The sequence below is a fragment of the Oxyura jamaicensis genome, chromosome 4 (genome assembly GCF_011077185.1).
Source record: "Oxyura jamaicensis isolate SHBP4307 breed ruddy duck chromosome 4, BPBGC_Ojam_1.0, whole genome shotgun sequence".
Lineage (NCBI taxonomy): Eukaryota > Metazoa > Chordata > Aves > Anseriformes > Anatidae > Oxyura > Oxyura jamaicensis.
The window spans coordinates 93,743,523-93,767,532 of NC_048896.1; the positions used below are offsets into that span (position 1 = coordinate 93,743,523).

Consider the following 24,010-nt stretch of genomic DNA (forward strand, 5'->3'; position numbering starts at 1 on the left):
AAGCAGAGATCTGGGCTGAAGAGTATCACTGCAAGACTTACCTTTAATAATGCCTTTGAAGGCATCAAGCACAAACGTGATGGATATAAAAAGTGCAATTATTTCTTCTGTTGACCTGTGGAAAAAAATCCCATGAATTAATATAGACATTACCAGAGTCCGCATTCAGCTTCATTCAAAGGAAATCAGCATATTCATGCATTTACATGAAAATATAACAATTTTAGTTAGACTCCAACTCAGGAAAGAAAACCCAGTGAATCTTTAAAAGCTTCTTTCAAGCTGGAACAATAAGCTGAAATGATACTAGCCTCATCTCACAAAATACATTTTGCAGCAAGTTTGTAATTAAGGAGCTTGTAGAATGTATAATTTTTCCATTTGCTGAATAATCTGATCAAAATATGACTTCTTGAAAATAGCTACCTTTTAAAGAGCTTCATCAGAAGACTGAAATTAAAGAGGGAGTACATCACGAGGAAAAAGCTGTTCCACAGTCCAATCCAGGCATAGAACGCACTGAAATCCAAGTTGTAGTCATCACAGATTCCTCGGATGACTGCAGAATTGAAGCATTTACATGTCAGATTAAGCTCCTGTCATCACCACCCCAAGATTCTCGTTTGTTTGATGGCAAGGAGAACCCCTTTCAAGACAGCCCAACCACACCTATAACAGACACCATTAAAACCCTGTTCTTACACTTCCCGTACAAACTTGGGCAAACTAAATTTTTTCCCATCTCCCCCTCCACTATAAACAGGGAGAAGCACATGGAAAACATTCTCCCACACTGCTCAAAGCATCTTTGATCAAGGTCAGAAAATCAGCCCTTGGAGTTTGCTCTGAGTGACGTTTCAGGTGCTGTTAAGCAAGGGAACTCATGCTTTAGTGCCATGCTTAATCAGTCACCTCCATGAACTAAAACCTTAAACCTTTAAGTGTCTTAAACCTTTCAGGCTAGTTGGAGCCCATCTGATCACTTCTAAAGATGCAGGCTGAGTTTGCTCCTTTACACTTCTAGCTCAGTAATGCTCTGTTACACTTCTAGCTCAGTAATATCTCAGCTGTAACTGGAAAGCTACTTATCACACTTTCAGACCAACAAAGAACTCTTGCTACCGGCCTCTTAGCTTCAAGGTGATTAAATGCAGCTCCACAAGAAAACCAAACGAAAAAATTCCCCCCTTGAAGCAAAAATGCTTATTCTGAAGATGTTTTCTGTGCAAAATGATTCCATTAGAAACCAAGTTTAACTACACATGGATCAAATTCCTTTTCTTTCAGCACCAAAAAACTTCCCTTTAAAATTGATTTAAGAAAAGACACAACAAGAGCCCTAACAGGGTTGCAAGGTTCTTATACAAAAGTCCCTTTCCACCAACTGCAATCACATCAGACCCCACCATACACATTTAATAGGCTTACCATTAATGTAGAGTGCTAAAGGAGCCGTAGTTAGGAGTACAACTAGAGGTTGCCCCGAAAAGAGTGCATAAAGCAGCCCTCCAATACACTGGCCAACGATTGTCTTCTGCACATCTATGAAGAATAGGAAAGGATGGAAACAAACTTTTTTCAAACCAGTGAACACTGAATTCACAGAATACAGCAGATAACTCAGCACTAACTACTCAGAACAATATTTAGAAGGTATAGAGGTGAGACATTGTGAAAACATGGAATGACCCTTCACTGGCAAACTTGCACTAATAAAATAACACAAGAAGGGACCTACAAAGATCAAGTCCAACTACACAATAATTTAGGATGCCATCAAGTTTCATTCAGGAGACCTTCAGGACAAGATTTCAGCTACGAATCTAATGAACTGCAATAGCAGCAGGAACTGCTTCAGGGCCCCAGCTGGAACAAAGCAAATCATCATCCACTATACCAGTGGTTTGGATACTGGCAATCAAATTCAGATCAAAAGCATGGGAGCTTATCCTAGGGGAAGAATGTGCAGGTAATGGCATAGTTATAAAGCAAGCATTATTTAAAAATATGGTAGAATATATCTCTATCCATCAGTCTGATGATACTGCCCAAAGTGTTCAGCTGCTTGTCTTGGGAGGAAAAACTCATGAGCCTCAGTTAGAAAAATCTCCAGTGGTGTTTTAGTCTGCAAAGAAAAGCAATCAAAACTTCAAGTGACCAGAGCTACCCTTCTGGGATACACGGGATCCTAAAAAGAGATGCACAAAAAGGATAAACTTACCAATAGCTCCTCGGGTGTTTTCGTCGTTGAGGGACCCAAATGCAATAGATGGAAGGAGGCAGGCAAAATACAGAAAGATCATAGTTGTGATGTATTTTCCTATAGCCTTGTTGTTTCCAATAATACCTAGGGTAAACCCAAAGTCATGTTAGTCATGCCCACTTGGAAAGCACTGAAACCCTGTTCAGAACAGGCACGTACCATTAACTCTTTTAATGCTGAAAGGCAGAAGTGGAAATTTTCCATGCTTTGCTCTTAAACACGTAGGCGGTCTTTGACACTTGCTTTTGCACAACCATACCTGTATTCATCTGGGACCAGAACTAGAAGCACTAACATGCCACCATGTAGACTGCTTCAGCAGACTTCTGGCATTGTCAAAAACAGGGAACACCAGTAGCAGTTTGTTCAGTTTTAACAGTCCAAGGAACTTTGAAGAGGATCAAAGCAGAAGCCAGAAATCTAAGGTTCAGAAATCCCTATCCCCTGCCTTTTAATACCATCTTTTTTTAGGCATTCTCTGCTATGGCCCTAACAAGTTTGATCTTTCCAACTAACAATGCTCTGGGCACTTCAATGCACGAAGCACTTCATTTTCCCTTAGGCAGAAATCTGAGTTACAGGCTTGAATCAATAATGTGCTATGCTGAGCCAATTAGCACTAGCAGACTTACAAAAAACAAATAGCACAAGAGGTCAAGAATGCGTATATTAAGAGTTTTGCTTTTAAAAAAAGCCTTCTGGAAGAATAGCTTTTCTTTTCTGTCCACTCATCCCCTCTCATCTTCACCATAAAACATACACCAGGCTGTAACAAAAGCAGCCAGAAAGAGGATTCAAGTGTCATATTATGAATTTAAGGACCTCTGAAGTTGTTTATCTTCCCTTTCCAGTTTTCAGGCTGATGTCCATCCTCAGCGTGCTCTTATCACCAGAAGAGAAAGGACACAAGATGACAACATCTCATGTTGTTCAAGAACATTTTTTTCCTTGAGCAGCCTCAGAGAGCCTCTTCCAGAGAAAACCCACTCTTGCAACAACCTTTGACCTGCCTGCGCCACCATCCTTGATGATGCCCCTGTGGACACCTGTCACCCAAATCAGCTTTTGTGGAAGCCACCCAAGCAGTGAACTCCCACACAGGCATCTGCCCCAAGCTTCCAAAATCCCACATAAGCATCCCAAAATCCCAAGCTAGCACCAGTCTCTTGCTGAGGGAGCTACAAGATGAGTTGAATCAGATGGGAGGACTTGAGGACTTTGTATCTTAGGCTACTGGTGCCAAACAGAAAATCTGAGCATTGCCACAACAGACTATCACTGGAGTGAAAAGCCATCACTCAATGACTTGGAGATCTTAAAGATCTGTTTTCTGCACGGCTTGCAGTGCAGAGATAAGGACAGAAGGAGAATACACGAGCCAAAAAGCAGAGAGAGCCTGTAATGATCAGGCAGACACCTGAGTAAAGGACACCTTGTGATGGCTCCTGCTTGCAGACAAGACAGACATGAACAAGACTTCTGAAGCTCCGCATCCTTGGAAAAAAAAGAGGAAAACAGGCAGTGCTGAAACTTAACGGGAGACATCTCAAATGTGCAAATATAAGCCTGACCTTCCAGGAGTCATGGGACCAGCCACTTTGAGGCAGATTCTTTTCAGCTTATTGTGAAGATTCAGAAACCACAAACCTCATTCCTGACCACTCTTGGCAACCACAGGGCCTAACACGTCTTTTTTTTTTCAGATGAAGTCTTCTCATGTGATCAAGTCAAACAGCTACAGGCTCTTACCTCACACTCGCAAGTGCCGAGAACTTTAGAGAAAATGAAAGGCTCGGCAGGGCAAGTAGCAGACCAAGTGGTAGTTTTACAAGTCGAGATTGTCACGCCTTGTTCTGGAAACTCTGCGTGGCTTCAGAATGCAATTTTGGACAAAGGAGTCTCTTTAACATGAAAGGAGAGAAGCAGCACCACTTAAAAGCATTCATAAAGGAACAGGCAACCAGGAAGAGAGAAATAAATCAAGTGCTCATTGTCTGAGCAGAGAAAGCTTTGTAAGAGGTGAGGCTCTTTTAAAAAGCTTTCAGTTAAATAAACCACAGCAAAAAGCAGGGGGGAGGAAGGGAGAAGCCTTGAAGGGTATTGTAAAAGCTTATGCGTGGCTTCTGGCTTCAGCTTCAATGCTTGCAAAGCAGGAGTTAAAGCAAGAGTCCATGCTGACCACGGAGGACCACATGCCACATCATGGTTGGGGTCAAGATTTCCAGTAGGGAAGTCTGTTTTCAGCCACAAGAGATGTAAAGAGCAAAGAATCCTTTCTGGTGGGCAGCAAAATTCACTTCATAATGGAGACAATAACAACAAATCTAACATGCCCTTTCACACAAGTGATCACTCTTCACTTGCAGTTAAAAACATGATCAAGTACTGTCTGCTTGTACAGACTCAGATGCAACAAGCCCCAAATTCCAGCACTGATCACAACTCACCTTTTAAAAAACAACATCTGGCTAAATATTTCCAGGGTTTATCTGCAACCCGGGGACTGACATTACTTCATTTAGAGGAAGGTGGGCTGCGTTATGATGGCATTTCATCTGTGGCAGGCTCATAAAGCCATCGAGGAGTGTGTCACTCCAACTGCACCATGTAAATTTATAGCTGAAAATCAACTCAGTCCAGCTGTGAGATTTTGAGTAGCTATTACAGAAGCAATCCCTTGAAATTAAGGTACATCTACACACTGAAAGAGGAAGCAATTATGTTCATCAACGTGACAGTTCTATTTTACTTGCTTGAATTTCTGAAATGTCTCTATTTAAATTAGAAGGTTAGAGTTTCAGAGAATTCTGCAGCATCACTGGCCTCACTTTGCCTGGTATTATGCATCAATAAGGAAAGCCCAACAGACCTTTCAATGGTAAAAACATTAAAGGTATCTGTAGTTTTTGTAAGTTTAGTCATAAAATGCAAAACAAACTCCTGCTAAAGCCCTCAAGCTGGACTTTCACAGGGATAGAGCAGAAAACAGCATCAAAGCTCACTGTAAGAGCTTCAGACACATCAAATTCCCTCACGAGCACACCACACACTGCAAGTCTTTTTTCCTCTGCTGTACCAGAAAATACACACCAAAGAATACAGGTTGCAACTTTAAGGGGTTGCAAGAAACTTGATTCCAGGGACAATTCCCTCCTTCATTCAAACCTGCCTCAAAAATATATAAAAAAGTCTTTCAACTGAATTTGAGTGTAATATTGATAGCACAAATGCTTGGAACCCGTTGACAAGGTCAGTTCTGTACAAACTTTTAAAAGAATGTAGAATCCCATAAATAAGGGTTGTAATAATAAAGAGGGGACGGCACACCAAATCATCTTAACCCTAACTTTAAAGAAAAGTTACAGGTGTTCTTAGACTCAGCATAATCCAATTGCTCATCTCCAGATGCTCCTGCTAACAGACGACCTTCTAGAAGTCCCCCATATCACTAATTCTGGAGGAAAAGTTGAGAAAACTTCTTTGATCCTTGAGTGTTCAGTAGTTGAAGTCAAGCTGCACTGAACAGGCAAGATTTCTACAATCCAAAACAGACTTAAACTTAAAAAATTGCTAATCTGGAGGGAAAAAAGGAGAGGAAGATGACTCCTTTCTGCCCTCTTTCAAATCACGATGGTTAAGGGTAATTTAAAGGCCAGCTTTGCGCAGCATGTGAATGAGATCAATCGCACAAAAAGTCCAACTGACAGAACACTTGCTGGCCCTACAAAAGCCTTATTATTTATCACCCTGCTCTTAATCGGTTTATCTGTCTAAACCAAAATCCCAGGATGCTTCTCAGATTATGGATTTAGAGGTTCCGACCATTCAAAAAGAGAAGCATCTTTGCAATTCAAAGCTCTTTGATGATGTACATGTGATTGTCTGGAGCACAGATACTTGGATAGCTCAAATCCCCAAAGTTTTGGTGCACTGCTGCTTTGAGATGGTCCAGGAATTTGACGTTCCTGATCACCTTCAGTCTTGGTGGTTTATGGCAGATGCTTTAAGCTCCATCTGGTTTTCATTCCATGCAGATCCTTAAAGAATTTCTTAATTTCTGATTTCTGGGAAGAAGTGGCACATACTAACAGACAGGTTTTTGAAAATCCTCCTCCCCCCATATCATACATGAAAGCACAACAGCTCTTAAGGTGAACTTCACATTTGAACTGCAATAATTTAAATTTCACTCAGCTGTAGCTGACAGACCCAGGACCAAGAAGCAGCACACACGGGTTACTCTGAATGCATGCAAAGCCAGAGCATGGATCCCAAAATGAACTCCCAGATCTGCTGACAGTCTACACTGGCTGCAGGACCATCAAATGGTGCACTTTGGGAACTGTTTGCTGCACTCAGGATGCAGACAGCCACAGGTAGAGCAAGCAGATAGCCCTGTTTCAGTGTTCCCCACAGGATGCTTCTCCTTGAACAGCAGTCTTGCAGCACTTCCCTTCTGAAGTGCTTTGTTACCCCTTTATAATGAGCTGCTGGACTTTGACAGCCCTAGAAAGCAACAGCCATGAAGATGAAGTACCCTGAAACTATTCCAGAGGTGTCCAAATCAGGAGCTCATGTCCTCTGACAGACCTGGTACTAATGATACACTTGCCAAGAAACATTTTTGTTTTGAATCATGCTCCTTGCTGCTACCCTGAAAGTCATTTCTTGTCCCTCTTCCTCCTCAACATGCCCTTGACCCCCAGAAAAATGCAGTTTAGTGGCTTTGCACTAAAATACTTCTCTGTAAAATGGGGCTTGGGTGCACATCTTGCTTTCTTATACCAACTCCCAGGGCAACAGCCCTCAGCAGGTGTGTGTTGGGACGAGTGTGCCTTGAGATAAGGAGTTTAATAGCAGAAAGGCTTTTGATAGAGCTCCTGGATTCTCCTTGCCTACACCCTACATCTTTATTTCATGCAAACCTTTTGGGTTTGATTCCAGATAATTGACGATATTAAATAAATCCCCCCAAAGCTGTAAGAAACTGAGCACGCTCCCATATCAGGCTGATGCTGTGTAACTCTGTTGTGAAGATTTTTCATGGCCTTTAAGAACCTCAGAAAGTCCCAGGTAGAAAAGGAGAAAGTGACTCTGAAAACCAACAAGGCCATCAAGGGAGCTATATAAAGCCCAAAACATGAGACTCAAAATAAACATTGTATTGCTGCTCCAGTGATCTGACTACAGAGGACAAGCTATATCCTGTTTTTAAAAGGTACTGAGCTGAACTTACTGCAGCTCGAGTTTTAAGCATTCTCAACTCCAAGAGCATCATCATAATTGATGCTGGTTCTGGCTTACCAGGACAGCAGAAAGGCTCTATTAGGCCACCACTGACTAATTAGGTCTCTACGAGTTGATTTGTGTTTGCACACACCCATAATCAATCTATTTAACTGCCTCATTGTTTAATAAGAAACAAAATCTCCATAAAGCTAGCACCTTCATTAAGGGAACACTGCAAGCTTCTCATCTATGATGTGCCACACCGCCTATTCACAGGCTTTTATCAACATGCTCTTTTGAATAAGAAATAAGAGAGCCATTACACATATCAAAGAACATTCAATGCACACTGTAAACAGGACATTGTATCACAAAAAAATTAAAATCAGGCCAATGCTTCCATAAACATTGGCCAACATACCATCAGTGAAGTCCAAAGCGTACACTGGAAATCTTCGTGCAATGTCATCAGAAATCCCCTTGCCAACATTGAGAAACTCGTGCAACTAAAGAAAGGAAGGAAACACTGTGTCAGTTTAAAGGCTCATGTATTGTTAAAGAGATTAACCTTCTTATTCAATACTGATAGGAGCAAAACTGGTCATTTTGAATAGGGCATTCAAATTGGATTTTGTAATGATAATAAAAATAAACCCTTCACACTTTAAATTGTATCCTCAAAAGCATTGTAAGAGAGAAAAATCCCCCAGACCACCCTGTTTTCCTCCCTTCCTTCCCTCTCTCCCCTCCCATTCATATCCACATCCCTGATTTGCAGCTGGGGGAGCTGATGCACAGCATGGAAGTGACCTGCTGAAGACACCCTGGCCAACAGCAGGATTGGACCTCAGGGTAATACCTGGGTACCCACTGCATTAACATGAGGTTAGAGGTGCCCTCCCACTGCTTTAGCCAACTTTTTTTTTTGTATTGTACCAGGAACTCTTCCCCAAATTCATGTGAAACCTCCAAAAGGGGATCCCTGGAAAGTGCTCTTTTCCTTGGCATCACTACAGAAGAGACCTCAAATTGGTATAGTAAGGGAACTGAGACCATCTACATCCCAAACTCCACCCCAAGGGAACAAGTTGCAGTAGCTTCACACAGTTAAACTATAGCTTCTGCCCATTAAAAAGCAATAAGATCATCGTGAAAGGGTTCCAAAACACGGATACGTTCCTTTTACTTCTGCTCTGGGGGCCTGCAAGGTGCAATATGTTTGCGTTTGCGAGCTGACACACAGCACAGGCAATGAGGAGCTTTTTAGAAACACACAACAGCTGCTATTGACTTACAGCCTCCTAGTTCTCAACTACATCCTTACAGAAAGCACATGGAAAACGTCAAAGCAGGCAACACTTGCAAATGAAGCACCTGTCAGATCTTCTTTTCCTGTTATCCTCAACTCAGAGTACTGGGTCTGGTTGGGCTGGAGTTACCTTTCCCTGCAGCAGCCCCTTCAGTGCTGTATTCTGCACTTGGATCTAGAACAGCCCTGGTAACACATCAGTGTTGTGTCTACTGCTGAGCAGGGCTGGCACAACACCAAGATTCCCTCCAAGCCCCCCAAGAGCCAGCAGGCAACAGGTAAGGAGGGGACATCACCAGGGCTGCTCACTTAAAACAACCAGAGGGATTTTCCTTACCATACATTGTCACATTGGGCAATAAAAGGTGGGAAAGGAGAAGGGGGGCTCTGTTATGAAGACATCATGAAGTCCTCCCAAAAAACTGCTAGGCATATTGAGGCCCCGATTCCCAGGATGCAGCCAAATGTTGCTCATTGATCACAGAAGAGCCCTCCAAGGTCACCTAGTCCAACCTCCGACCTAACACTAACAAGTCCTCCACTAAACCATATCACTAAGCTCTGCAGCAATTTTCCTTCCTTCTGCTTCTGCATGGCCTCTGCTTGTACCCTCTCCTCCTTTCTTCCTCCCCTTTTCCCCTTTAATTATCCTTATCTCATCCCATAAACCTTTTTTTTTTCCCAGCATACTTTCTTCTCCCCCTCTTCTTCTCAGGGAGGGGAGTGAGAGCAGTTGCAGTGGAGCTCAGCTGCCCAGCAGGGTAAAACCACAACATAATACTCCAAAAACCACCTTTATACAGTGCTAATTACCCCAGCTAATTACCCCTCACATTAAGCAGTGCGGATGCTCCCTGCAGGACAAGGCACACAAGAGGCACAACCTCTGCTGTGGGGTATAAGGGAAGAAAAACACAGATCAAATCTGCCCAAACAGGCCATCTCAGACAGCATGGAGGACATCATCTTAGCTCTTTGGCTTTTTTTTTTTTTTGTAGAAACTGATAGAAATTACTGCTTTAGAAGGGACTGAGCCCTACAGTGCTCATTTAACAAACTATGTGCAGCTTTGCTTTTTCTCATGGGGCTTATCTGCCTTGCAGCGTCTGGAATTTCAGGGCTACATCACAAGATATAACAAAATAAAAACACTGCCTGTAAAGGGAATACTTCACAGCACACACCCAAAACCCCCCAGTGTAAGAAATCCCTCAAAGGACCAACTCCTTTATCAGGTGTTATCACATCTTATATTTCAGCTATTTAAGCTGATTCTGGTGCATTTTGCCAATACACCTGTATTATTTCCGGACAGTTTCAAATCTCTACCCAGAAAAATCAGGAGGGAAGGAAAACAGACAACAGCATATCTGCATTTTAAGCATTTCTGAGAACTATGAACTTCACCCAACAGGCATATTTGGACATCAAAGCCATGTGCACTTGAAAAGCAATTTAATTTTGCCCCCCAGAAAGACATTCCTGGAGGCACGAGTCAGCCAGAGAATCACAATAGCTTTAATGACTAATATGTTTACTTGTCTCACTGCAACGAATATGGGAAAGGGATGCTCAGTGTAGCTCACCTCTGGGGGAAGGATCCACACAAGCCTGCTGCTTGCCTGGGGCTGAGCACAGGGTGGGGATGAAAGGGACGCTCGTGCACACTGCCTGCTTGTCAGCAGCAGTGGACAAGCAGAAAAAGCACCAAACGTCTTGCCCCACGACACCCACTGAAGCCAATTTGAGAAAGGGGAGGCAATGGGTTACATTCGAGACTCCTCATCCCTTCATGCGTTTTATTTCTTGCCAGTAGGCAAATTTAGCTTGGGGTGGAGCCATCAAGATCAGTGCTGCTTCTACAGGGAGCACTGACATCAAGTCTGTGGCTAAATACAGGGAAAGCTGTTTCTCCTCTATGGCTAACCCTCCTCTTTGCTCTAACCTCATACTTTGAGTTAGATTGAGGAGAGAGATGATCAAGTCTACTGACCTCTGAAATTCAAGCCAAGAAGGGCAATACTTTTGTACTATGCATCACCATCATGTAGCTCTACTCCAAACAGGTTTCAATCTGGCTTCCGCTTCCTGCTATCTTCTGAGTTTGCACCACCCAAGGTTTTAATAAAATCCTGGGAAGGACAATGCTGGCACTCCATCCTCACCCCTTTTTGTGCTTCCTCACACCTTCAGGAGCCAGCAATTTCCTGGACTGCCATTCCCTGCTTCTTTCCCCTTCAGTAGGGGATGTTTGGCTGGTCCTTCTTTCTGCTCCCATTTGGTGGTACCTCTCTCTGCGCCCTGCTGCATTTTTGATTTGACATATTGATACCAGGTGGCCTTACACTCACTAGTATGAAACGGACATGGTCACAGCTAGAAACATCAAAACCATTAGGGCCTCCTCCACGAACAAAATCAATTAGATGCCTCAGTAAACAAAAGGATTTCAGGCTGACTTGATTATAGCTGTGAGGATGCTGTTTTGTCTAAATAATCCTGAGATGAGGCAAAGCAAACTGACTGTGCTGTGGGCACAGCATGGTATGCAATTGCCATGCCCCCTTCGGTATTTTTGCACAGATAGAAATGAACAATTGCTAAAAATCCCACTCACACAGCATTCGAGGTCCATTTTTCTCCTATCACTGCAGGACCAAGGGAAAAAGGAAGGTGGGAGGCAGATACAACCAAGAGATTTGACCCCCCCATGCAGGCTTGCTTGTAATACAGCAGCTCTGGATTAGGGTATTTATTTCACTCAGGGGTGGCTCACAGGTTGAGATTACACCTCTGGTCTCTTAGCAGTTTATTCTCATATCAAATGGTTTCATTCTAGAGGACTGTCACACAGGGCAGGCAGAAGAGAGGAAAAGGGCTTCTGGAGATGGCTATTCCTTAGAACTGGTGAATGCAGGCTATGACCTCAAATCAGCCCTTCTTCTCCAGGCAAAATTTTGCTTGCCAGGAATATGGAAAGAAGTCTCCAGCCCAGTTCCTAAAAACAATCCTGGCAAGTCCCACTTTGGGCAAGGCAGGGGCAGCTTCTTTCAAGAGACATGATAAAGCAGATTTACTATTACACAGCCTGCATCCCTTGATCCCTTGAGAGCTGAAGAATAAAACACCTTCGAAAGCCATGATTTACCAAATCCAGACCAAGAACAACCAATATCAAGAGGAAGCATTAAAAACAAACATTTTTTCACTATTTACTGCATTGGCTCAGAGCTGTTGAAGCTCTGCCTGGCCAAGGCTGCTCTCCCAGCGATGCAGATAGAAACCACCACTTAAGAGCAGGTACAGGGTCTACCAAAGTTCAAAGCACTACCTATAAACAAGGGGAGAATGCTAGCAAAACATGAGCATTACTTGTTTCCACATGTGCAGATCAAAACTACTTAAGTCTGCTTCAGTAAGAAAAAGGGTGAATTTGCCAGCCTCTGCACTGTACACAACCCAAAGGCTGTCCTTTAAGGTTATTTGCAATTCAGGGGCAGGAGCAGATGGCTAGGGATGGTACAAACAGTTTGTTTTTCAGGTATGCTGCTTAGTTAAAGAATGAATTTCTGAACGGAAAGGCGAAGCGGTGACCAATACACAGGAAATTCCAGAAAAGAAAGCGGAGTTACAGCATTTCCCTCAAACTTGAGTACAAAGCAAGTAACGTTTTTACAGAGCTACAGATCAAACAGGGAGAAGTCAGGCCAAGTACTGGCAGGCAACCTTTAAGCGAAGTTACTGAGCAGGGACAGCCAAGAAGTCTTTCAGCTGTAGGAAAGACAAGCAGCAGCTTCTTCAGAGGCTTCTCCTGATTGTAAGGATTAAGTGCCTTGGACTGACACCACAGTGATCCATTAGTCCTACACTCAACTAGGCATCTGGATTCAAAGTCCTGCAACCATTTCAACCCCTTACTGGTCTGCATCCCTTCAGCACCTGCACCTTTGAAGTGTTTTCTTTAGATTTACAGCAGGAGCTGAGGGAAGCGGACGTACATATGGGAGCTGTTTATAGAAGCCTCAGTTCTGGGAGCCAGCTAGACAAGCCTAATGGATACAAGCACCACAAGCTCTTCAAATCCTTACCCCAAAACCCTTGCATTTATTCATTTGGACACCAAACCACGGGGAGATGTTGGCCAACCTTACCTTGAGGGGCTTAGGACTGTGTGACTTGTGCCCATCATTCATTGCCGAGGGTCTCTGATTCACCACTGTCAACAAGTGGCGCTGGTGGACTAAGGCTTCCTTGAACTCCTCTTCAGTTTTGGTTTCTAGGAGTTTCTGGCGAAAGGTTATGTCTGAAAACATTGTGGCAAAGGTCCGGCCCACTTCCGTGGCAGTTTTGGTGCTTTTCTGAATGGGGAAAAAGAGAAAGGTGAAAAACTATTTCCCTTCACCACCAGAATGTAAAATGAAAGATTTGCCCCATTAGGCATCATCTTCCAGGACACCAGGACTCAAGTCAAGTCTGAATCAAGCTGAGCATGCATTTTATCACCTAGCCTCTCTTCAGGGCTGCTAAAACTAAGTAAGAGTCTTTGCCAGCCCTGCAACATCTCAACATTACTACTACTAGGGTGAAAAGAGACTGTAGTAAAGGCTCCTGCAGTACAGATATCTTTTCTGAGATCAGTTGTGCATATCTGCTTCAGCTTCCTGTTTTCTGGGCATTAAAATAAAAATCAATCCTGTTAGCTTCTCTGGGGCAGTTCTGGCAGCACAAGTGGAGATTTAGAGCTCTCAGCTAAAGCAACTGCTGGCATGGAAAAAAGCAGAGGGAAAAAAAGCAGCGAGCACACACAAGCAGCACTGTCCATCCTCACCAAATGCCTGGAAGGAGCAGAAAACCTGCAGCCATGGAAGAACAACAGGTACCTCTTCAGGCTAATGTTTCTGTGAGCCCCAGGCCCAGTCTTTGAGGGTCCACCTTCAACAGTATCCAAAGCCTGTTCCAAGCACCTTGTAAATTAGGTATGTATGGAACAAATAAAGACTGAGCTCTTCAACTCTACACAAGCCTACCAAAGGCAGGCTCTACAAACCCAGATCTGCTCATATACATGGGTCAAGGCAGGTACAGTGCTTACCCAGGCAGTTGCAAAGCTTTACAGAATCAGAGCTCCTTAAAAGGCCCCTTCTGATGAAGGGTTTTAACTCCCCTTCTCCTAGCTATACTCAGCCATGATGTAGCCACTGCTACAGATACCCAAACAGCCACCCTCTTTTGGGCAGCCTCCAAACCCCTTGCATTACTGTAGAAGGTAGTGAGCATATGTGATTGATCTAAGTTCTTATGATTCATAACAAAGCAGATGAACAATTTCTTTGTGAACACAGCTGAGTAATTCAGTGCTGCTTCACGCAGAGGCATGGGCATGCAGGTAGCACTGTTATCACTAACAGTCTACTCGCTCTATTACTCACATTGCCCTGCTTTCCCCTTTTCTCCATTCTCCCTCCCTCCAAAGGGAGTTTCCTTCAGACACGCTTGCTTGGACGTGCTCATTAAGTTTCTAGAGAAGAGTTTGGATTTAAGAGAAGGTAGTCTGCTCTGGGGCTTGCTTTCAGAGGTTGTAATCTCGGCCCATGCAGACTAAGCCAGCCTAGGTTTGTCATTGCAGGGAAGGCTTCTTTTTTCCTAAGAGCAGTCTCCTTGGGCTGGATGTTACAGTGGGTTACTTATGGCTACCCAACACTGCTCCTTTTCTTTATTTTCCCCACTCTAACCTGTCTTGCCCAGAGACAGAGGAAGAGTGTGCAGAAGCTGAAGAGGCATAGAGATTTGCAAGAATATTCTAGTTTTTCCATCTTCCATATTAGAGATGGATAAGGAAGTAGATTCCTCAGTGCAACAGATGCCTACTTTCTGGACTTTTCCTCCTCCCCCCAACCAAGACTCATTTAATCTGTTAATGTCAGCAGGTTAATTATTTTAACTGCTGCACCAGAAATGCGTACTTCGAGCTGGCTAGATAAACTCATTTAAAATAAAGCATATTGGCAACCCCAGCTCTGCTTGGCCTCCACTCCCTTTCCTTAATTTGATGCCGTCCATTGGAATTGCAAGCTTTCACGACACAAGCGGATGCAGAGCTGTTTGTTGGGCGCTTTGCACGTAGCTGGCTGGAGATAAGTGAGCTGCCACACAATGAGAGATCGATGCAATTGTGAGCAGGTTCAGTTGTTTGCCTGCTGCTTCTCACAGGGAACATCAATTTGTTTTCAGCCTGCTGGGTTTGAAATCTATGCCAAAAGCATTGAACTGCTCAGTTGGGAAAAATCTGCCAGAAATAAGGAAACACCAGTATTTCCATGTAAACAACGGTGATGGTGGAAGGGAGAGGAGACAGAGCAGCCTAGAAGGTCCCAGGGTCACACAGATAGCAAGAAAGGGCAGGAAATTAAATCTCGATCTGTCTTGTTCCAGACAAGGTCCCCAGCCTCTCCAGGACCTCTCCCAGGAGCACAGACCTAGTAACCCCAAGGTGTTAACAGCCAGCATAAGTGTGAAAAGGTCTTTCGCTTGAACCTTTCAACCCTTAGTTAGCAGGACACACCAAGTTGATTAAACCACTGCTTTCTAGGAAGGGAAGATGTTGATCCCTAATTGACCTTGATGCCTCCCCTGATATTGCAATGAATGAGCATGTTACAAGGTCATTTGTTAGCCTTGTCTACACCAGAGAACCAGTAAGTACACCCAAACAAGCTTTAACCTTACTGTTTCAAGTTCCAAAAGCTATAAACAGACTGGCACAGTGACTTCACACAGCTCTCCAGGCTCTGAATAGTCTCACCTATACTGCAGGAGAACTCAGACTGATGTAACTGAGATGTAGTTCCATGTATGGGGACTGCAGACACTTGACCTGCAGCATTCTCCCATGTCAGGGGAGAGGCCGCTCCCCAGAATAAGTTGAGGACACAGGCAATTGTAATCCACCCTTCACACACTGTTAGAATAAGCTATCTTGACAAGGGCTGGGAAAGTCTCAAGCCTTTATGTCCCATTACATCTCAGAATGAATGTGTTGTCATTAACTCTAGGAGGAGACCGAGAAAGGTATCTCTGGGGAATCCTCTGAAGGAACATAGGAAACAAGAGCAGCACTCACCATTTTAGGAGGAGCCAGGACTAGTATCACAAATCTCACTTCACAAGAGTTTTCACCCCAGTTCTGAGGCCTCTCGAGGCGGCTGATGCAAACATGACGTCGCTGAAGGGACTTTATAGTGCAACTGTGGAGAAAGATGGCATGGTTATACACAACACTACGAAACATGTTGTGCAAGTTCAAAACATGCTGTGCTCTCTTGGTGTGAGAGCTTATAAAACGCATTTTGACTCTAAAAACCAAGTGCTGCTGATTGTAAAAGGTTAATTTCTGAAGTCTTTAACAGTGACTTTAAGCTATGCTCAGCCCGATTCTGCTAGTTTTATAGATTTTATACACATTTTCTTAAAAGGAAAGCACTTTCAAAATTACAAGGCTTATTCTCCCTTTCCTTCCCTCCATCTGCTTTTTAGCTTTTTAAAACCAAAAAATCAAAAAGACAGCAACATACTTTGTATTTGCAGAAGCTCCCGCAAAATAGACCTCTTAAAAATAACACCTACATTAAGGGAAAGCAGTTTACACTTCATTTCATTTATCTTCTAAAATGCTGTTGGAAACATTAAGGCAAGATGCCAAACCAACATATTTCCACTTTTGCCTTGGGCAGGTCTGTTCGAATGGATTTCCCAACTTGCTCTCAGCTGTTGTTTTCCCCCTTCTGGTACAGGTGTGTTACAGAAACCAACTGATCTCCATGCTCAGGATCTGCAGAGGCTGCAGCAGGCAAGATTACTCCTCAGGGGCCAGCCCCACCAGCTCTTTGACCACTACAACCTAGACTAGCAACAAGCTGTTTGAAATAAACACAGAGCACCTTTGGAGGAAAGACCAGGTCCATCTCCACACTGGGATATTTAAACAGAGCTGTGATCTGGGTTATCATCACTTTTCCTGCTGGAAAACTCTGAAAAAGCAACAGACTGGCATGGAATAATTGCAGGAGGTCGTCACCAGCCTTGACTGCAGCTCTCCTGTTTCTAATAGTCTCCTAGAAAGCACAGGGAGACACAGTTTTTGCATATCAACACTGGAAGAGGCATAGAAGTCTGCTTTCCCAGTTCAGTGTTTTTTTGTGTGTTTTTCTAGTTCAAAGTCATTTAGACTATTCATCCAGCACTCACCTATCACAGTCCTTAGATCATATCTTCCATCATTCTAACTCATCTTTTTAAGATCTATTCTCACACTCACATAACCTCAAGGTCATTTCCAGTAATGGCTCCTGAAGGTCCTTGGCTGGAGACGTACTAGCTAGGAGCACATTACATTTTTCATGAAGTTCCCAGAAGCTCGCATACCAAGTCACCCCACCAAATATTTTCTTAGTGAGTTTGCTTCCAATCTGTCATCAGGAAGTCAAGTTACTTACACAAATTAGTCTGACAAAGGCACTTGTCTGAAAGCAACCAAACAGCTTCACTGTAATGAAGTAAAGCAGGTTATGAGTAAGATGACAGCATTTCATATTTCCTACCTCCCCTCCACCATGGGGTCTCAGCTTTGTTCTACTCAGATCACTTGAATTAGCATTGGAAGAGAGAAGAACCAAGGCAGGTCCTAAGGTTAGGAATAAGTCTTCTCTAAAGTAATTGAAATGGAGTGCAAGCTTTGCCTGAGGTTCATACCTCAGCTGTCAAGCTCACTAAGAGTTTGCTTTGAAAGTGAAGGATTTCTGGTCATTCTGAACATAATTCTAATCTGGAGATGGCCGGAAACAGATATTAGATACCTGTTGCTCACAGTGCTGTACCAACACTTTCCAGACATCATTCCTTTCCTACCACGTCTATCAGGCAGTTCCCCACATAGCAAGAAGCGACTGAAGCACACACAAAGCATGGCCTTGTTACAGGTCAAGCAATGATCACACCAGCACGTGCCCCAGTGCCAAAGGTGGGGCAGGATACCAAGGCATTCATGTGAATATAACTCATACCTATACACCGTGTACAAACTCATCAGCCACCTCTCAACAGCACTGCTCAGCAGTACCTGCTTGCCTGCTCCCACCGTATCAGTGTGAACCCAAGAACTGAAATCTCAAAGAAACCCACAGGATTTCAGCTCCTACCTGAGGCAGGAAAGCCAAGGTGCAGGAGCTCTGCTATGCTAAGATAGCAAGTTACTTGAAGAAAACAATATACAGGGCTATAATTAAGCAAGCTACCTCTTTCTGGTTAAATGCTGCAGCTAGCTTTCTTCCTGAAGTGACACAGCCATGCTTGAGCTCTGGTAACTTGTCTAAGGCTGTGCTTTTTTGAGATGACAGTCCTACCAACAGTGACAGTCCACAAGACTGCAATATCATGTCATCTTGAGAGGTTCTTCAAGATGGAGGGATAAACTTAACTCTGCAAAGGCAGCTCACTTACACATACAAGCCACAAAGCCTGCTGATCCTCTCCAGAGGTGTCCTGAGTTGTTCTAACAGCCACCCCAAAGCTTCTCATTTCTTTAAATCAGGAGCCTGATGTTTTCTTACCTTGAAGGACTGGAAAAGCATGCACTAAGAGGAACTTACAGTGCCTAGGCAGTACTAAAGATTTAACAACACTGAACATGTTCACAAGACACTGACAGACCTGTTTTCATCATTACACATCTTTATCTGGAACAGCTTTATATACAGATCTGCAGTTTGAGGCTTTCACACCTTTGAGACAGTTTCTTTCAACTCTTCTCTAAAGAGGTCTATAGACATATGCAGCTAAATCCCCAAACCACTTACACCAGTAAAACTGGGGGTAGAGCACTAAACTTACAGTCAACTACTGGACAGGTATCATTGCCTGTGTCCCTCTCAGGCTGAGTTAGTTTAATGAGGGTAAAACAGAGCAAAACCAGATTTAAACAGGTGCCACAGAGAAGGTCTGATGCACCCAAGCATTGCTACGTGGAGTGGAGGAGCAGAGCTTGTCCACTGAGTGCAGCCTCGTCCACACCAAGCTTGGTTTTACCACTATATCCATTTATTTATTGGGACAAAAATGTGTTTCTCAGTACTTCCAATGCAAGGCCATCTGTGTCCGTCAGCAACTCACAATCTCAGCTGTTACCTAACTGACCTAAGTCCAGCTATTTCCTGGTCTAGCACTTACTGCTCCATCTTGTTTTAATTCCAGAAGCTAGATACAAATATAGAACGAACTCATATTGAAGGCCTTACTAGACTTGTGCAAGTATTTGTAAAGTAAACAACAACAAAACTGCTTGGTTCACATGGAGAAACCCAAATCCATGCAGATCTGTGGGTAACACACTGCACAGTTCTGACCAAAATAGAGGCACTTTCAAAACGAAACAACTTCAAGTAGCACTTAGATTCCCACTTAAAAAAAAAAATACGAGGGGTAAATAGCCAAAGCCCCTCCAGAAACCTGAGGGCTAGCAAGACATTTTCAGCTGACTAAATCAAGTCTGGTTTGGCCAGAGGCTCCAAGTTCCCTTTTAGTCTGGGTTGAGCTAAGTTTGAGTCTCGTCTGGTTTGGGCAGCAAGCTGAAAAAAATCTATTTTCACCCAGTATTACTCACTCATGGAAATACTGGGTTATGATTTAACGAGACGCCAGGTTGCATTCTCAGCAATTTTATCATTATTCTCCAATAACAGACCTCATAAAGAAGGCCATTTGAATTGTAACACACATTCCTGCTTCGCTGTCCTCCTCCTTCCAGGTTGCTTATCCTGCAAACATCGAGCGTGGCACTTGGATGGTGAGAACTGGCAACAATTCCCCTAAATCACCAGTACCTCAAGTCACACATGCTGCTCGTCTGCCCCACAGCCAAGGTATCATTGGATCAATATCACATTTCTTGTACAAATCCTAAAAAGGGTCAAACTGCAGAGACTAAGACAAGCAGAAGACAAACCCACCTTGAAGGAGGGCAAGAAAGGAAGTCCATTCAGAAACAAATTATCCCCTGCAGTAAGAAAAAATGCCCAGTAGAGGTAATCAGCTAGCCAGCCTTTTCCTGTCCCAGTGCGGAACAATGACACTGCTTGTTCGCATCCACTGCGAATAAATCTTTCATGAACCAGCTCCAGGCACAGGCTTTCAGAAACCAGAATTTACAAGCGAGGAATGAAGCTGTGACCAGCAGGCCAGATCACCAGCAGTTTGGCACAGAGAAAAATTGCTCCAGGATGAGTATCATCTTGGAGCAGTAAACGCACTTGGACCTCTAGGAACACAAATCCTCTCTAGGGGAACTTGGGAGAAAGTATTTCCTATGGGCCAGTGCATAAGAAGACAGCCCTGCACATTGTGGGCACTGAAGTGACTCATGCTTTTTGCCAACAGCTCTCCTTTGGGACTCAAACTTCCAGTGAAGGATTTGGATTTGAAACTCCCGTCCCTAACACGGCATCTGCAAGAGATTTGACTGACATTACCTGGGACCGTCCAGCAAGGGTGCCTTTATGTACTTAAAGTTCTTTGAACCCAAATAACACTTGAAAGATGACTGCTGTAAAGTTTGGAGAATGGGTTTGCTTTCCAAACTTCAAGTCTTGGAATCATTCCTTTAATGTTTTTTTGTCGTTTTGTTTTAAGGAGCTGAACCATTCAATTCCCCACAGCATCCCATTTAGACATTCAAACGAAGGGCACTGTTCTGAAGGGTACACAGTAACTAAGAATTCTTTCAAATCTAAGCATTCTTTGAAGTCTTTTCAACACCTAACCCAGCAGCAATGTAGCTCTTCTGTAGACCTACATGCCTCTGGGACTAGGCAAATTTTTAAGTATGCAATAGGCTTTTGTCTTATTCAGAGATTTCTAAGTAACATGGATTTTCGCAACCATTGGTTTTACACTAGAAACAATAAGTTAATATTCTTAAATGCTACTCTTCTTGGATATCAAGCCAGACTGCTGATCGGAGTCACCTCACACCATGAACTTCTGAAAAGCTACCAGTATTTTTGAGCTACCCTCCTCCATGTGAATTTTTGCAATGATACGCTACAAAAATAAGCAGTTTTATAGCAACATGCATCTCACAAGCCTTTGAACCACCCTCTTTACCTGCAGAAAGGTTTTTTCCTCTGCTTTACCTGTTAGAACAGCTTTCGCAAGTCATTTGAATGCACTGAAAGTAAATCCTTCACCAATTCCTGTGCCTTATCAATCCAACCAAAGGAAACAGCTCTTCAATTACTGAATGCAGACTATGAAGCAGCTTGCTTCCGTCCTCTTTTAATCTTTTAAGGGCTCAACTCTGGAAAACAAATCATACCCATCTCCTGGCAAGAAGAATATAGCCTGGAGGTGGTACTGCCTGAGGAGTTCCACTCAGCACAGGCAACATTTGTTCAATAACCCCACACAGCTGGTGTTTCTCCTAAAGGACATCAAGTAAAGAAATATACCAGCAGTCAACTGACAGTAACTTTAATACCCTAAGAATTAGGGATTCTTCACCACATCCCAGGGGAAAAAAAAAAAATCTGGCATTTGGCATTTCCATTTGCCACACGGTGAAAGAAACAATTGGGTTTGATAGGACTTAGCTTTGATGAAAACCACTCCTCCACATGCTCTCCACTGGAGAAGGGGGGCTATCCTTGTGCTTTTTGAGCCATAGAGCTGGGCAAGAGAAAAACCAACAACTCTTATACAGGCTTCTTCCCCAGCTTTCTGAATCCAGATACCTGAGGTACTCAACTTACCCCCTCCAGGCTATGGATCATGGTGGATCTGGCTGGTTCCTTGGGGAACTCAGCACCTCCCCAGCAGTATGCCTGCTACAGTCATTGCATGCTGGAGGGGTACCACAGTGCCTCTATAAACTCCTGCTAAAAATCTGAGCTTCCTCATGCTAAATGACCAGTTAGACCTGCAGATGACTGTTCAGCACTCCTGGCACTCCCCACTCTCAAACTGGTCTTGGCTATCCCTTGTCCCAAGTTCTCTCATGAACCATCAGCTTCACACTGAAGAGATTAAGGTGTCCATACCATTTTGTCTTGCTCTTCTGGCAAACACTGTGAATAGCAGAAAGAAAAACTGTGTCCATCCTTTTTAAGTTATGAGATTATAACCTTGACAGAGTTACAGCTTAGCTTCATCAGAAGATCTGCTTTCTGGTTAGAAAAGCTAACTTCACACCTCCACAGCTAAAGGGTATCAAGTGCCCACTACTCACTTGGTAGTGGGACATGAGTACTGCACTGCTCCCAGCCAAGCAGCATTTAAAGAAGAAATCTCAACACTTCCTCATGCTTATGTACCCTGGTAATGGCTTCAGAAAAATCAGGTTTTGCTAATTCTTGACAAATAAGATCTCTAAAGTCTGTCGTGAGTCAGAAAAAAGCTTTCCTAGACTTCAGCAGAACATTCAAATTGAGATCTTCAATTCCCCGAGACAGCTTATTCTGTCCTGTGGATGTAGCCCAGATGCATATAGTATCTCTGACCTTGCTAGTGGTTGAACAGACCCCAAACTGTCAGAGTGCAAATTCCAGCACAAGTACAATAGCTGCTTCACCTTAGGTTTTACCTTCCACTCTTCTCACTGGGGTTGAGGGATAAGAACAGTCCCTCTTCCCAGCACAGGAGAAGGATCCAAGTTTGTGTCCTTTAGGAATTCTCCTCCTTAGACAGGGTCTGCAAAACTCGGTGAAGATCCTACACAAGTATGTTTTTCTTTCTAATATAGGCTTTAATTTTTCTCCTCAAAATCAATGCAGAAGCAATACTACCAAAGCCATCCCAGAGCTGCTATTCCTCATTAATATAATCTTATGATACTCAAGCCTAACTCATTTACTAGGAATAACAAGTTAGTTAAGGCTCACAGGAAACAGCAGCACTGATTTAAATTTTAACAAAGACTATAGATATTAAGTGCAAGGAGAAAGAACAGTAAAAAGATATCTTAAATGGTTCTTCCCACTCATACAGGAAAAAAATCATCAACAAATTCCTTCTACTTCAGAGTTCTGGAAGTTGTTTTGCAATCTGACTTCAAGAAAAACGTAAGGTCTAAAAATATGGTTCTCAATCTGTTGCACAATAGCTGCAGCTGAAATACAGTGCAATAATTATATAATTACAGTTAATAACTCATCACTGCTTTCCCACCACTTTCTTCTCCCTCTTCAGAGTAACAAAAGGGAGAAACAAGGAAAGTTTTGCACAAGACACCTTTAGGCTGTAAGCTTATTCTTCAAATCATGCCTTGTCACAGAAGCTAGTATTACTCACATGGATGCATTCAAAGTTTTGGCTCACTTTCTGTAGAAAGGCTGAACCTACCCTTTTCAGCTTCATGTATATAACCACAGCATTTGTATCATGACCTCTAGAAGTGCTTGGTTATTAAGTCAGCGCTCTCTAAAGCCCTCTAATAGAGCCATGTCACATACCATCATGGAAGCTCCCACCCTCTGCACTTCCTAGAGTAGCACACACATTCCCTTACTGCCCCTATCATACCCCGGGCATGCAAAGGGGAAAAAAACTCAGAAGCCTTCCAGGTTGATTGGCACAGAAAGACCATTTCGCTGTAGGAACTCATTTTCTCATTCGTACAAGCTGCTCTGTACATCCCAGGCAAAAGAGTAGAGGCTGACAGTAGCACTTCATTATCTGGTTCACTTCTTTCATAGAACAGCAACCTGACATGCAATTGTTACCCTTTCACATAGAAAGCACATCCTTTCCTTTCATAAGATATTAGAAATAAGTTTATAACAATCTATTTTCAAGGCAGAATAATCTGCTTTTTTTTTCCCAGCCATAAGCAGAGGATAGGAAAAGCACAGCTAGGAGAAGGAAAGCTATTATGACAGTTTTTCTAGCAAACCAGTTGTGAATTTTGCTACAATATGTGCATTTACTCAGAGCCTTTAGGCACCTACCCAACATAGGTTAATTCCCAGAGAAATTACTGGGATATTTCTTGACAACTTGACTTGGAGATTACATCTGCATACAGTGACAGAAAGAAGTTGCATTGTTTTGGTTGGCTCAGTGACTCAGGCTTTGGCTTTTTTTCTGTGATTGGGACAGTTTGGCTCACCCAGCATGCTTGACTCTGGGACAGCGATTTCAAAACCCAGCAATCCAGTTCTAGTCAA

At 43.2% G+C, this 24,010-nt stretch overlaps 1 protein-coding gene across 7 annotated transcripts in view; it reads right to left on the reverse strand.

Moving 5' to 3' along the window:
* SLC4A11 (solute carrier family 4 member 11) overlaps positions 1 to 24,010 on the reverse strand; it is a 134,998-nt gene that overhangs the window by 22,371 nt on the left and 88,617 nt on the right. For all 7 annotated transcript variants that reach the window (XM_035324460.1, XM_035324461.1, XM_035324458.1 and 4 more), the window contains 7 exons: positions 15,922 to 16,045; positions 12,953 to 13,159; positions 7,914 to 7,998; positions 2,222 to 2,347; positions 1,429 to 1,542; positions 427 to 559; positions 42 to 115 (listed from right to left, as the gene is read on the reverse strand). In XM_035324460.1, the coding sequence (XP_035180351.1) occupies positions 42 to 115; positions 427 to 559; positions 1,429 to 1,542; positions 2,222 to 2,347; positions 7,914 to 7,998; positions 12,953 to 13,159; positions 15,922 to 16,045 (863 nt within the window). The remainder of the gene's footprint in view (positions 1 to 41; positions 116 to 426; positions 560 to 1,428; positions 1,543 to 2,221; positions 2,348 to 7,913; positions 7,999 to 12,952; positions 13,160 to 15,921; positions 16,046 to 24,010) is intronic.